At 35.7% G+C, this 14,991-nt stretch overlaps 1 protein-coding gene across 5 annotated transcripts in view; it reads left to right on the top strand.

Annotated features, from left to right (window-relative positions):
- CTNNA3 (catenin alpha 3) overlaps window positions 1-14,991 on the top strand; it is a 1,442,547-nt gene that overhangs the window by 712,987 nt on the left and 714,569 nt on the right. For all 5 annotated transcript variants that reach the window (XM_019731774.2, XM_074339503.1, XM_019731775.2 and 2 more), the window contains 2 exons: window positions 673-753; window positions 10,078-10,230. In XM_019731774.2, the coding sequence (XP_019587333.2) occupies window positions 673-753; window positions 10,078-10,230 (234 nt within the window). The remainder of the gene's footprint in view (window positions 1-672; window positions 754-10,077; window positions 10,231-14,991) is intronic.

Here is a 14,991-nt window from a genome sequence, read left to right as displayed (position 1 = left end):
CCAAGGTGACTTTATGTGTTTAATAGCCTGAAGATTTAGGTTAAGGATATAACAGAGAGAACTGTTCCGCTTAAAGAATGAAAAGGTGTTGCACAAATTATCTTAACGAGCCAAAAACAGCTTCCAGTTCTTACTTGAAACAATTTGTTCTTGGAATATTGTCAGCTAAAACTGTGGTCAACTTTTGCAAATTGTATGAATTTGCGCTGCATATTTTATTTAGTGTTTAGCAAAACTCCAATATGGTTCTGCATAACTTACACAATACACCCTGAAAATGACTTCACAAACTCCCACAGAAGTTGACAATTTGAGCATCTAATGCTTTTAAGCTAATTGTATGCTTAGTGGTTAAAAAGTCAACTTGTTAAGAATGAAGATCAGGGCTTTTGGAGATAATGCTCTGCCTACTGGAGCAATGAATGCAATCCAACCCTGTATCAGAAATATTACAGAAGCTTAAAGAAGAAAATAATGTGAACTTTAATCACCATGCTACTTAGTCTAAGTGAAGTGCTCATGAATCATATGCAATATCATAGCAGTTTTGAAACCTATTCTTGAATTTTCAAGCTGTTATTTTTAGGAAATTTACAAAGCAAATTGCTAAGTGGTAAAGAGTAATTCAATATCACTGCTTATGTCATATTTTTCTTTTTTTCTCCCTTGCAGACTGGAAAAAAAGAAAGGAGCAATACCCTGAATATTGCAATAGACAACATGTGCAAGAAGACAAGAGACCTTCGCAGACAGGTGAGGAAAAGAGAGACATGAAGACAGTAACACCATACAAAATGAACCTTTTTTCCATTGCTGGAATATTTAGTTCTTGTTTTTGTTCTTTTAACATTAATTTGGAACACAAAACGAGAACAATAAATGTATGCTTTCCACATTGAGACACCTCAACTGTTTATGTGACAAACATGAACTAGAAGACAGAGTGTGTGACATTATCAGGAACAGTTACATTTAAATGCTGACTTTGCCCTCATCAGCTATGTGATCTTGGGGGACAGATTTCATCTTTCTGAGCCTTTCTGAACCTATATAATGGAATTGATAATACATATTAGGGGTGTGAGGATTAAATGGAATGCCTATCAGTGCCTGGCATGTAGTAACTTTTTTAGGGTATGTTGGTGAATTGGTTCTGTTACATTAAAACCTGAATGTATCATCTAAATCCTTACAGCAAACAGCTACTAATTCAGACACCCTCCCAATTACCCTTTCCAGTTCTTTTCAGGATGCTTCAAAAGTTCGTTTCTGTTTAAGTTAAAGCTACTTTTTAAACTTAGGTCATCAGAAACGTAGGATTAGAAAGGGTTTCATTAATAATTTAGAAGTGCATTATTAAATGACAAGTTAATTTTTTCCCCCAGAAATATGAAGACTTTGCTATTTTTAAAGACCTTTGCTTTCCATTCCTTTCTACTATTTAATAACCAGAGTTCTTTTTCATGCACAACTTTAGCGTGGTCACCATTAACTTATAAAAGAGGGGCAAAAGCTTTTCAACTATAAGCTTTTAATGTAATATACTATTGTAATGTAATGGGAAGATTTAGTAAAATGGCTTGAGCAATCTTTTAATCCAGAAATAGATTTGGAAAAGAAATAAATAGGGATCCCCAGCCAGTTAATATTAACTGTGTAAAACACAATTTTGAATGCTGGGAAAATTCCAAAATCTCAACTTTGTGGCCTTAGTGCTAATTCTATCCCTAGTGTCAGCACTTAGAATCATGCAATGCAAGAGTTGGAAGAAACTTAGCACAACCTGTCTTATGATACAAGTGAGAAAGCAGGCCAAATGTCACCACAGGTGACCTGTCTAAGAAGGAAGGGACATTGGTCCAACACTGGGTCAGAACCTACACTGGACTCAGGAACTCTTACCCTCAGGGCTGTCCTCTCTGTTCGTTGCATGGCTTCTGTTCTCAATCTTCTTCAGGATTTCTACCCCATCTGCTCCTCTCAAGACTTGGAATAGTTATTTTATAGACTATGAGCAATTTTGTCTTTCATGCCTATCTCTTCCCTTTATGCCTTCAACAAAGTTATTCACAAAGAGCTAAACTGCATTTATTATCTCCAAAGCTTTCGGAATCATTATTTTTCTAAAAGAAACAAACAACAAACAAACCCAAAACAAAAAACAAAACTCAAGCTAAAGCAATCCCTTATGTGTAGGATTACTAGATTTAGCAAATAAAAGTGCAGGATGCCCATTTAAATTTGAATTTCAGATTAACAAGAAAGATATTTTAGAAGTATGTCCTAAATATTGCATGGAATATAATTATATTAAAAAAAATAGTTGTGTTTATCTGAAATTCAAATTTAACCAGGCATCTCATATTTTATCTTCTAATCTTACTTGTGTTTCTACTTCACTACCATCATTAAAATATAGAAGGAGCATGGGGGATTACTAATAGTTTTTCTTGTAGTAAGGGAGTGTTTCCAGCTTGTTAGAAAATTGCAGTGTTCCAGAGGTATGAAGATTCCCTAGGGTTTCACAGGTCAACATCTTCACTGTTTTGGTTAATTGTTGCTACTTAACAAACCAGCACAAACAAAAGCAACCGTTTTATTATGTCTCATGATTCCATGGATTGGCTGAGGCCTGGCAGGGCCCCTTTCGTAGTGTTTTCACTTGTGGTCTCCCATGCAGTGACAGTCAAATGGTGACTGTGTCCGGGTTCAGAACTGGGTATTTGAGGCCACAGTGCCTTTTCTTCTTCCCTCTCTCAGTGTAGTGTTTAATATCTGAGGGCTTCTTCATTTGGCTTCTCTCTCCAGCAAGGTAGCCTGGATTTCTTTCATGATTGTTCACGGCTCCAAGAAAAGAAAGATGGAAGCGGTTAGGCCTTTTTAATGCCTGAGCTCCGAAGTTACTAGAATGTTGTTTCCTCCATGTTCTGTAAATTAAAATAGTCACAAAACTTTCCCCAGGTCAACAGGCACAAGGAGAAGCAAAATTTCTTGTGGGAGGAGTGGCATGAGTGTATAGGAAGGGGTGGGATGTTTAGGAGCTGTCTTTGGACACATCCGTGGTCCTCAGAGTAAGTGCGGTAGCTGCTATGATTCATTCTCAGTATCCTTACTTGCCCTCCCGGGACTTCGTCTTCTATACTGATGTTTATGCTTTTGGCAATAAGAAAAACTAGTTTAAACAGCAACATGAGTCATAGACACCTCTTCTTATTCTTGCAAAGTTTATCACGCAGTTTGCTTTAAGCATCTTATATGTACACTTCACACGAGAAGGAGGAAGCCACTACCCTTAAAATGTTTCTCCTTGGAATAGTTAATGCTCATCTCTTGTTCTATATCTGGTTTTAATAAAAAATAAACAGAGTCCATCTTTATACACATTCATCCTAATTCCCTAGCTTACCCAGGGTTATCAATCAGCAGCACAGAAACATTTAGCTTTGGTTCAGAGAATCATTGGATTTCATCTCTGAGGAATGAGATAGATTGCTTAGACATATCTGGAGAGATGCAAATCATACATTTTGGAGCAACAAGATGGAATATCCTAGGAGATGACTTAGTGTTAGTTTGTTTCAATCTTCTTGCTCTATGACTTTAAAGCCTTTTGTACTTGAGAGCAAAGACAAAAGTCCTTGGCAGGGTGTTGCAGATTCTCTGTAATTTGGCTCCATCTTAATCCCTATAATTCTGAATGTCCCATGTCCTTCGATTTTCTTTCTCAGTTCTTCTTTCTCACCACACCAGCATATTAACCTGTTCTCTGACTAAAGAGTCTGCTTGCTATTCACCAAGTTTTCCATCACCTTTCTCCCCACCCCCGAATGCACATGTGTCTTTGACTATGTGGCTTGTTCAACTTGGTGCCTTCCCTGCTCTCCTTACTCCCCCCCGCCCCCCCCACCCCCGCAACCCCTAATAAACCGAGGAAGTTCAAGACTAATGTAAAGACTACTTCTCCCATGAAATCTTTGCCATTTTCACCAGCTATAATTAATCTTTTTTCTTCCCAGAGCACTTATAGCATGTATAGTTCTATTATAGCAGTGATTATATTTTGCTAGGATTTTTCTTTTTTAATGGATTTTTCTTCCCACTGGGTTTTCAATCCTTAAAATGATAGTTATGACAACATCTCTCATTTAATAAATGCTTTTCAAAGCTCTCTACCAACTGTAGTCCTTACGTTATTGATTTTTATCCCTGAAGCAGGAAATAACACCGTAGTATCATTATCTCAGTCTCTCAGGTGAGTCAATCTACTGAACATCACCCAGCTAACTGGTAGAACCAAAGTCTGAGCCCAGATCCATTCAACCTCAGCCTAAATTTGTAACCATTACCCCATGGACCTGGAATAATGTCCTATTCACCTTCAAAACTTCCAGTGCCTAATACACTGATTTTATTACATAATATTTTCTTCGTTATCTTTTATTTTACATGTACTTTTAATTTAAATGTTGTTTTTTCTTTAGTCTCCTTACCCATTATTCACTTAAGAAATGCATACTTATTAAAATTCTCAATAAGAGAGGAAGATTTTTAAACCTCCTAAAAGTTAAAATAATTCAATATATTCATTTCTACCTTATTATGCAGAGTGAAACATACCTTTGACTTTATTAAAGGCAAGTTAAATTTTTTATTTATTTCTATTGAGAAATAATTGTCTATTTCATGAATGCCAAAGTAAAGACTTGAGGTATGTCAAATAAATTAGGATTGTGGTAAAAGCAAACAAAACAAAAACTGGATTAATTGTTTAGTTGCTGAGTTGCTGAATTACTATATCCTTCTCTTCTTTATGTTGGTAATACCAGTGCCACACTCAGATAAAATATGCAGGTTTTATACCTCCTCCTCATCATTCTTATCATCAAATAATATTAAATATCCATAAGATACAAGTCCCATTAAATTGACACAGTAGGCATATGCTGAATTAATTATTAGGTAATTTAGTTTGTCTTAGTCAATTGAGTTTTGAAAGTTATATTTTGCTATTTGACTTAAATTAAAATATAAGTTTTTCTAGTTCCCTGAGGATGATTCTTTTCTAAAACATTTCTCTTCTTTCCTCGTCCCCTCACAATTTCATTCTTTCTATTCCCTTATGTGATGGTGGGGGTAGGAGGGTAGGGATTTCTTACAGTTCTCACACACAGTTTTCACTTTGGGATTTCAATTGTAGAGAAATATATTTTTTATTTGCAATCCCAAACCACTTATATCAGTGGGAGATAGAAAAGTTGATGTTTCAAAGCCTTTTATTAAACTGTAGAGAGAAACGATGGAAAGCCCCTCAGTTTGGTTTTGTGTCTGACACCTTTCATACAGGTATTTATTAAAAATATATACCTCTTAACTCCTATTGGCCTTCCAGTAACTTCAAATTTTAGTTTTGTGACCCCTAAGGTTTTCCTATCTCTACATTGGCATGCTGGATTCTTCTTTGAAGCTTTTTGTCTACCACCCAAGTGAAAGGAATGACTTGTTTCATTAGGTAGGAAAATAATATCGAAATACATAAAATAGAGACTGCTTAGATATTTACATAGATATAGATGACTGTACAACTTAAATGAAAACAATAATCCATATGAATGTGTCAGAACACACAAAGGAAATTACTTAGCGTAGCATTCAAGGCCTTCTGTGTCTTGTCCTTATCTGTATTTCTAGCTCTACCTCATAATCCCCCCAGTGTAATCGAGGGAATGGCCGACTCAACCCAGCGGTGTGCAAAACCGAGTGGTGGTCCGCTTGTCAGTGGGTGGTTTATTTAGGGCATCAGAGTCCGTTACTTGGCACTTGACCAAACAACATGAACACCAGACAAATGTGTCAATTTTATATTGCATTCCCCTGAAAGTAGATCCTGAGACCAGGGCCTTACTGCAAGTAGTTCACTTGGGAGGTGATGCTAAGAAGCAAATGTAAGAGAATGTGAAGTGTACAAGAGCAGGCAAGGAAAGAGGAAAGGATACACTGTTGAGGTTGCCACTATAGACAACAGGAGCTTAAGGGACTCTGAAAAGGGACATAATGCCTCCAAGAATTGTCTGATCAATGGGTGGAGGCTGGGAATTTTATCCAGTAGCTCCCATCCTTATTAATTGAGGGTTGCTGCCAGTGGTGTTGATGCCCCAGAACTTCCAGGCTGTTTGTGCCTGGGCTGAGAATCTCAGAGACTTAGAGCAGGCCTTGAGAAAGAATAATGAAGAGAAACATGGCATACACTCAAGGTGGAATGTCTTCAGAGGGCATGACACTGCTGCCCACAGCAAGAGCTGAAATCAGAGACTGGTCCAGGGGATAAGCTGTAAAGCACCAAAAGCCTCTAATGCAGTCCATAGTCATAACTATGAATGTGATGGTAAATGATCAGGAATCAGCAAATGATCAGGAATAGACAATCTGGTGAGAAAACTGTGATTTGGTTGCATTAATTGCTCTGTTTGTTGTATGCATAGGTTAAGATACTTTCAAAGCAAAAGACATTTCCCTGCCTGCTGACTGTGCTATCTCTTAAAGGTATCACTCATATCTAACACAAGTCACCTTTTTCTGGCCATTTTTTTTTCTGTCATCTTTTTATCTTTTTGTCTTATTTTGTTCTTTTTACCTGAAATGCTTTCCTTTACCTCCACTGTACACAATGAGATTCTATTTCAGTCCTCACTCTACTACTGTGTTCTAGTAACACTAGATACTTGTGATGTCTTGAGAATCTTTCTATTTTTGTTGCTTATAATAGTCTCTATTCCTAGAATGTTGTGCTTCCCATTTCCCAGCTCCATCCATTTAACATCCTCTTCAGCTTTGGAAACAGAATACATCCTTACTGAAGCCTTCTTAACCATGACAATCAGAGTAAATTGCTTCTCATTCATTTTCACTTCTTTCAAGGTACTCATCACTCCTTGTGCATTTCTCACTCCTTAGTAGTTACCCTGTCTTTGTCATCCTGATATTCCCTAGATTACCTAGAATGGTGCATTGCCCTTAGATAGAAAGCTCAAAATATATCTGTTAATTTGAATGAATGCACAATTACAGAAAAGAAGATTTATTGTGCTCATTATATTTGACATTATATTATGTCAGGTAATTTCAGCCCATTTTGCAACAGGATTTTGAAGACACTGGCATAGAATGTATGTGAAAGCTCATTTTCCAGCCCTTTGGTCTTGTCCTACTGAACATAATACCGCATTTACGTGGTATATCTTTTCTCATTTAGTTGTTATGTAGTTAGCAATATGCCTTTGGGAGGGGCATGTTTCGAATTTGGTTTAATTTTATAAAACCTATAATTTAGCCAAAGAGTTTATTTATTTATTCTTTAATTAATAGTAAACCAGTTGTACCTCAAGCCTCACCATTTCAATATGTTTTAACACGTGTGTGGGAGAAAGGCTTGAATAAATAGCAGGGACAATACAGTTGAAAACCTTTAAGAAATTAGAACATACAAACAACCAAAAAACCAGGGGAGTAAATACTATTAAGATGAAGGGAAAGCAAAAGGTAGTAGCGCAGAGAGGATAGTGCTGAAAGAAGATTGCTGTGATTATTTAAGTATTTAAAAATACTGGTACAATGTGAGGTAATTGTTAGTCTCTATCTCTCTAGGTTTTTGTATGGTGATAAATGAAAATGTATATTTTTTAAAGCACAAGAAGACAATTTGACTTTCTGTGTATGGATATAGATGGGAACAAACATCAAAGTCTTTTGTATAAAAAACAATTTCTCTTTAAGTTAAACCTGTGTCTCAATATAGTTAATACAAAGTCTTTCTTCTTCATGTCTCAAATTACTAGGAACAGGAATTTGTTCTCATTTTTTTTTACCCTCTTGTCTCCCATTCATTCTTTAAACCATAACAGTATGTCTCCTGCTCCATTTTTTCCACTGAAACTGATCTAAGTTCAGCAATAACCTTTTAGTGGTCAAATCCAATAGACAAGTCTTGGTTATTTTCATTTAACTTATCTTTAAAATTAGACTCTGAAACCTATTACCTTCTTGAAATTTTTTTTACTGTCAGGCTCCTGGTTTCCTTTATTGTAATATTTAATGACTCCCACTCCTCCACTGATTATAAAGGACCGTGCATTCCCATCTTGGCATTTCTCACAATACCTTGCTCTGGCAAAAGGTAAGGAAGGAATGGTGTTCAGAAATATCTGTTGAATTGAATGAAATCAAATACACAGAAAAGAAGATTCAACAAGTTAATAATGTGGGTCTTATAATTGTGTTTGGTAGGATAAGTTCATTTGGAGAAACTGATACAGAAACTTATTTGAAAGTTTCTCCTTTAGTTATTGGTCAATTACTCTCTTTGTTTCTTGACTATCATCTCAGTCTCTTTTGTTGGTTTTACTCTTCCACCTGCATGACTCCCATAAATGGTAGTATTTCCTAAGATTTCATGCGTGGACATCTCCTCACAGTGCATTTTCTCTATATGATCCTATCCACCTCCTTGCCCATATGTAGGGTGGCTTTCATGTGCATACTTCTAGTACAGATCTCCTTTTAACCCTCCTTCTATACATCCTGGTTACAAGTGAAAGAAGAAAAGGATGAAGGGGAGAGATGGTCATTGAAAACTGTTCCCCTTCTGAAAGACTCTTTCTATTTTTCTCTTATATGTCTGTAACTAACACATCTCGTAGTTCCCAGCTCAAGTCCTAACTTATGATCTCTTGCCTGACTTACTTGGTCCATTCTTTATGGATATCAAACACGTTGTTCATTCATTCAAAGTCTTCCCCTTGCCTTGCAACCCCTTAGCACTCTGCACCCTGTCCTAGTAAGTGCTCAGTAAATATGAATTAGTTGTCGTTTGTAGTTTGCCCTTCTGCATGCTAAGTAGAATTTTTCCTTGGAGATTTCCTACAGCCTTTGTGATATTGTTGGTAGCCAGAAAATTTCACTATTCTTCTAAGCAAGCTTTTCCATCTTAGGCAGAGGTGTTTTTCTCCTAAAAATTTATAATCATTATGGATTTATTATTCTATAGTTATTATAGAAAGATAGACCATGTTTTTTGTTTGTTTGTTTTTATTCAGCTACATCATTTAACTCCTTGAAAATGTATTATTAGTTCTCCTGTAATCCAAAATAGGATAATATCTATCGGTTTTAAAAAATACCCTGAAATATAATTTTCACAAAAGGCAAATTATAAATTTCCTGTCTGATAGCTATTCATCTCTTTGTTTTATTGTATAGAGGTTATTATATTAAATGAAGGAGTGACTTTGGGGCCATTCATAGTCATTGCTACTGTTATTGAAACATTTCATGATATTGTAATCCTTAAGGGATCAACATTATAGAAATACAATGCATTAATTTTCCAATGCAGTTTTAAATTTCAGGAAATAGCTGCTGAGTAGAGTAATTACCTGATTGTCATTTATAAGCTTACACATAATCTAATTTAAAATAACTAATTGTAGCAGAATGTTACACTTGTTTAATAATTTAAGGTGTGAGGGCAAGAACAATTAATGCAAATGAAGACAATTGGATATCAAACTCATTTATTATTTTCCTTGCTCTATTAATCTATTATCAAATGGCATAATTGGAGATCTAACTTGGTTTAATTACCATGGAGTCTACAATTTAGCTAATCAAAATTTATCATCAGTTCCTCCAACAAGGTAGAAAACATTTCATAATTTTGTAATTATGAAAATACATGATGTACAATGTTTATACATGTGCATAAACATCACACTAGTGTAATTTTTTGAAAAAAAATAAAGCATTATCACTTACAATCTGAATTCTGTGCTAAGTACAATTAAAGAAAAAATAGTGATTTTTGAGAGCAAGAGAGCTATTATTGTTCGATGATTTTTTTCTGATATTTTGCTAGTTTTAGCTTTGTGACATACATATACAGTGTTAAATATCATGATTTTAGGAATTGTGAAAAAAAAATATAAAATGAATTCTGTTGAGAGTGTACAACTATTGAGAGTGTAAAAAATAAAAATAACAAACTATTTCCTGATTTTATAAAAAGCTTGAATTTTCTATTCTCAGCTGCGTAAAGCTATTATAGATCATGTGTCAGACTCCTTTTTGGATACGACAGTCCCACTTTTGGTTCTCATTGAAGCTGCCAAGAATGGCCGGGAAAAGGAAATAAAAGAATATGCTGCGATATTCCGTGAACACACCAGCAGGCTTGTAGAGGTAAGTGAGCTAGAATTGTAATTACTCTAAATCCAGGAGAATGAGGCTCTCATTCCCCATGTACAATTCAATTGTACTTAAATAAAAACTTGACAACTTTTTACAAATAAAGCCCAAGGTAATATGGAAGTATATATGTTGAACTGTATAAACCATTCCCATTGAGTGGCAAAGGAGTAATTTATTTAGAAAGAGCTGTGGAACAATAACCAGTGTTGTTTTTTTAGGTTCATATTTTTTTCAGAGCTGGACACTAATACTGGTTAAATGCAGACACTTTGTTTTATCCTTCCACTATTTTCTTCCATTGTAACTTAAAATTATCAAATCCTCTATCTCATGTAATTTGTTTGTTTGTTTGTTTGTTTGTTTGTTTTTCTACCATTTTTTCATGGCTGTATTACTCCTTCAGCCTTTAAAATTATATTCAGCTATGTAACGAGAGTTTAGAACAAGAATGTAGAATACGCAGTGGTAAAGAGATTCAGAATAATTAAGTAGGGATGGTGAATTGATCCATGTCTTAGTTGGTGTAACAGCAGATAATAAAACTATAATTTCTTCTTTCTTGGAAACTGAAAACATGGAAATGCCCTATGATTTTGGGATCAGGATGACATATTGCTCAAGGAGCTATGAAGTACTGGGCGATTCCTAGGAGACAGATAATGGAACCTATTGTATTAGAATAAATAATGCAGCCACAATATAAGAAAGAGCCTGAATGGAAGAATTTCCAACACCAGTAAGGTGATAATACTCACAAGACTAACAACCAGTGGCAGGAAGGGGGAAGTGTGATTGACCAGAACCGTACACCAGAGCTGATGTATTGCTGGTACCTCTCACTCTGACTGTACCAACTGTCTATGGTTAGTGTCTATTCTCATTGTCAGTGCCCACGCCATACTGGTTATTAAATGTTTTGACTGCGATACCTTCCTATCCTGGCCATGAACTCTGATGAAATGTGTGTTTGGAGGCCCAAATTGCTGACAAAACTTGTGAGTTAGAAGTAGTTACCACCTCAGAATCACAGCATTCAATATAACATCTACTTAAGTAGAGGACTTTACCAACATCTTTAATGAGGATCCACAGGGAAGGAAGTTTCCAGTGTAGCTATTGCTGCATTTGCACTACAAAGTCTTTCTGGATCCCAGTCTTCACATCTAGAAAAAGAAAGGAGTAGATAAATAGATGATTATTAAAATTATTTCAGTTCTAAAACTGCCCCACTTCCAACTTTGAAATCTCCTTTGAATGTCCCAAGAATTCTCTGAGACAACTGTCACAAGTCTCATTCTCCTTATAGGGAAATAAAGGTACAAAACCCAAACCAGCCTAATTAGAGTCAGAGCTGATCTGTAGATTGAAAAAACTAATTCTTTCAGTTATTTATTATTTATCTGGTTTCATGTATTCCTTTTTATACTCATTCCTCAAATATTTAGTAACTATTTCCACAGGAAAATGGTAAGAGAGCACAAGGAGGGAACAGGTTGCTAAAGGCACCTAACTAAGTATAGCTGCTGACAGTTGTAAAAATTTTGTCTAAAAATATGTTCTCTAAGCTCAAGGCACACCAAATTGTGAAAACAACTTTTTGGGGAAATATTCTGAAAGTAAAAGTTGGTTTCTCCTAATAAACTTGCATCCGTATTCCTGTTTCTCAGTTTAGTTCTCCTATGAAACATAAATCTCAGGAGGCACTCAGTAAAGAAGGACTCTTTTATCACATAATTTGGTGGGGTGTTTTATTTATTTCTTCTCTTGGACATTTTACATTTCTGAAAAATCTAGATTTAAAGAGATCACTTTCATTCATCAGAATTTCCCCCAAAATAGTTGAACTAAGCAACTCTTTCTTCTATGACACGTATTACTAAGATACTGCTTTCAGAGAACACTTGAGAATGCTAACTTAATTTATTCCCAAATGGTGATTTATTATTGTGTAGATAGAGCTCGAAGAATCTGTTTGAAATTTTTAAGGATTTTGAAAATTCTGTATTACATGTGAATGTTGAAAGATTGAAAGATTTAGGAATTTTGAGCTATTTGGGGAATGAGATTGTGTCTAATTTAACTCTGTATGTCCCCTTAACACATTATAATGAGATTATGCTAGAGTTGGAGTCTTCTAGTTCTCACTTTGGTATTCTTAGAGCTAGTCAATGTCATCTTCAGTTCCAGTTAGCTTTTACTACATAGAAAACCATCCCCAAACTTAGTGGCTTAAAACAACCACTTATTTATTCTCTCACTGATCTATGGGTTCACTGGGCAGAGCACTTCTCACTTAGGGTCTCTCATGTGATTGCTGTCATATATTGGCTGAGAATATAGCCCTATCAAAGGCTTGACTAGGCTAGACATGCAATGGCACATTCACATGACAGAAAGTGCACGTTCGCTGTCAGCTGGGAGCTTAGCTATGGTTGTCGACTAGAGCATGAATATATGGTCTCTACGTGTGGTTTCAGCTTCTGGCAGCATAGTTGCTGGGTTCTGAGATGAGAAGTCCTAAGAGCAAGCCTGAGACAGAAAGTAGAAACTGATATTCTCTTAAGGGCTGGGCCCAGAAATTGACAGTGACACTTCCTCTGTGTTTTATTTGTCAAAGCAATCCCAGAGCCAGCCGAAACACAAGGAAGGGGTGGCAGGTGGGAGCCATGAGACTCCACCTCTCAATGAAAGGAATAGCAAAGTATGTGTGGCCACTTTCAATCTACTATACTTCTCAGGGCTTCATTTGCTTTATCTATAAAGTGAAGGTCAAATACGATAATGTCTAAGGCCACTGCCGGTTGCTAAACTTCTGTGACCTAACAAATCATTTTTACAATTGAGAGACTTCTATTTTTGTAAGAGATATAGACATAGGAGAAAATGAAATGGTTTTTAAGTATACTGCCTGCACACTGGGTTCATTATCAAGGAAACAAAAAGAGCATTTATCTCCCAGGAAAATTCTTTTTTGAAAGGAGCTGTCTAACCGAAGAAACAGAGAAAAATCATCATTAATTTATTACAAACATTGAGACAGAAGTGTCCATGACAGAGTTTGGGGAAATAGGAAAGCTCCAATCTATCAATTTCACAGGACATTCTGAGTTCCCTTTGTATAGATTGCTTACCAATCTTCTACATCTATTCTTCCTATGACCCCCCTACACAGACATGCACATATACCCATCTTATTCCCAAGCTGGGTAATTTGACATAGCTGGGCAGAAAGTCTACCCAGAAAGATCCTAAGTGGCTTCAAGGAAAAGCTATTTTCAACGTGTCTGGGTTTTGATACCTCAACTATGTTTGTTTGAGAAATCTAAAATCAGTGAACTTGTTGGAGTAAGACGTAAATGGAAAACAAATCCACTTTTTAAAAAACCCTATCAGATCTTTCAAGAAAAACTCCATGCTATTAAAGGAACATATTAGATAATGGTTAACTTGTAATTTTTACAAAAAAAAAAAGATAGTAAAAGTGGAACTGAACACAAAGCAAAAACATCAAATATTAAGAAATTATATTGGTAATAATTAGAAAACCAAAAGGATTTGGTGTACTGGAGAAAAGAAATGGGAATGAGGAACAGAGTGGCCAATAATGAGCCCTGAACATTCCCATTCTCAACAGGCATCATGTCTGAGGTCTCTTGTTATGTTATCATGTAATCTGTTACAAAATTATGCAATGATCATGGGTGAAATGATGGTTATAAAACCCTGGGTAATACCGATAACTCAAGGACCTAGATCCTTATGACTGTTTTATTTTTTGCTGAACTAAGTAACTCTTATGCAAACTTTTCCTACTTTGAACATTCAAGTTACTCTGTGATTTTGGATCCAACAAACCCCAGTGAAAAGGAGAAGCAGGAGTCGAGAGGTTGGCATTTTAAAACTCATCTTCACTTAGTGACTAGCAATTAATGACAAATGTGCTCATTGAATTGTGCATCCCAGCACTTTGATCCTGTGTGGATGGTGACTTAGGGCGCCATTAACTCTACTGGCTTCCACCAATGATACCTATTAACCAGATAGTTTAAAATATTAAGTGTGTCTTAAAAATGAAAATATTCATTAATTCTAGGAAGCAAAGATTTTCTCTTTTGTCACTTTGAGCCTCTCAAATAGCAAAGTCTTTACAGCTGGTGCCCAATAAATCTGTATGGAATGAAGGCACACATGCATAACAGCAACTCCGTTATCCTTCTCTCTAAAACGTTGACTTTGGGGATTTAGTAACTAGATTTGAGCCCAATTATTTAGTAGAGTACCTCCCTACTCTGCTGTTCTTGGATACTTTAAAATCATTCTTCACAGTGATTTAGCAAATGCCTTTGCCATTAATTATCAAAAACAGACACTATAAACCCTGCTCCAGTTTCCCTCAGAAGGAGTTTGTGACAATTTGATAACATCTTTAAAGAACTTCGCGTTCTTTAAAGAACTTCAGAGATGTAGTTTGCAACTTTAATGTGGTAATATAACTATTATTCAGAGGAGTGCCATTACATTCAAACAATGCATTGCTTATTATAATGGCTATTATTTAATATTTCTCTAAAATTAATTTTTAAAAACTCCACTATTATTTTTCAATCATAGTACAGTTTGTTCTCCGCAAGTCAGTTCATGCTGAACACAACCAAATTATAAAATCTCCAGTTTATCCCATGGTTTTTGCCATATTAATTATTGTGAAATATGACTGTGTTAATGATTGAGGCCTGAAATTTTTCTATAAAT

Source organism: Rhinolophus sinicus, linkage group LG07, assembly GCF_036562045.2.
Source record: "Rhinolophus sinicus isolate RSC01 linkage group LG07, ASM3656204v1, whole genome shotgun sequence".
NCBI lineage: Eukaryota > Metazoa > Chordata > Mammalia > Chiroptera > Rhinolophidae > Rhinolophus > Rhinolophus sinicus.
Note: the sequence above shows the minus strand (reverse complement) of the source record. Positions and strands in the feature narration are given on the sequence as shown.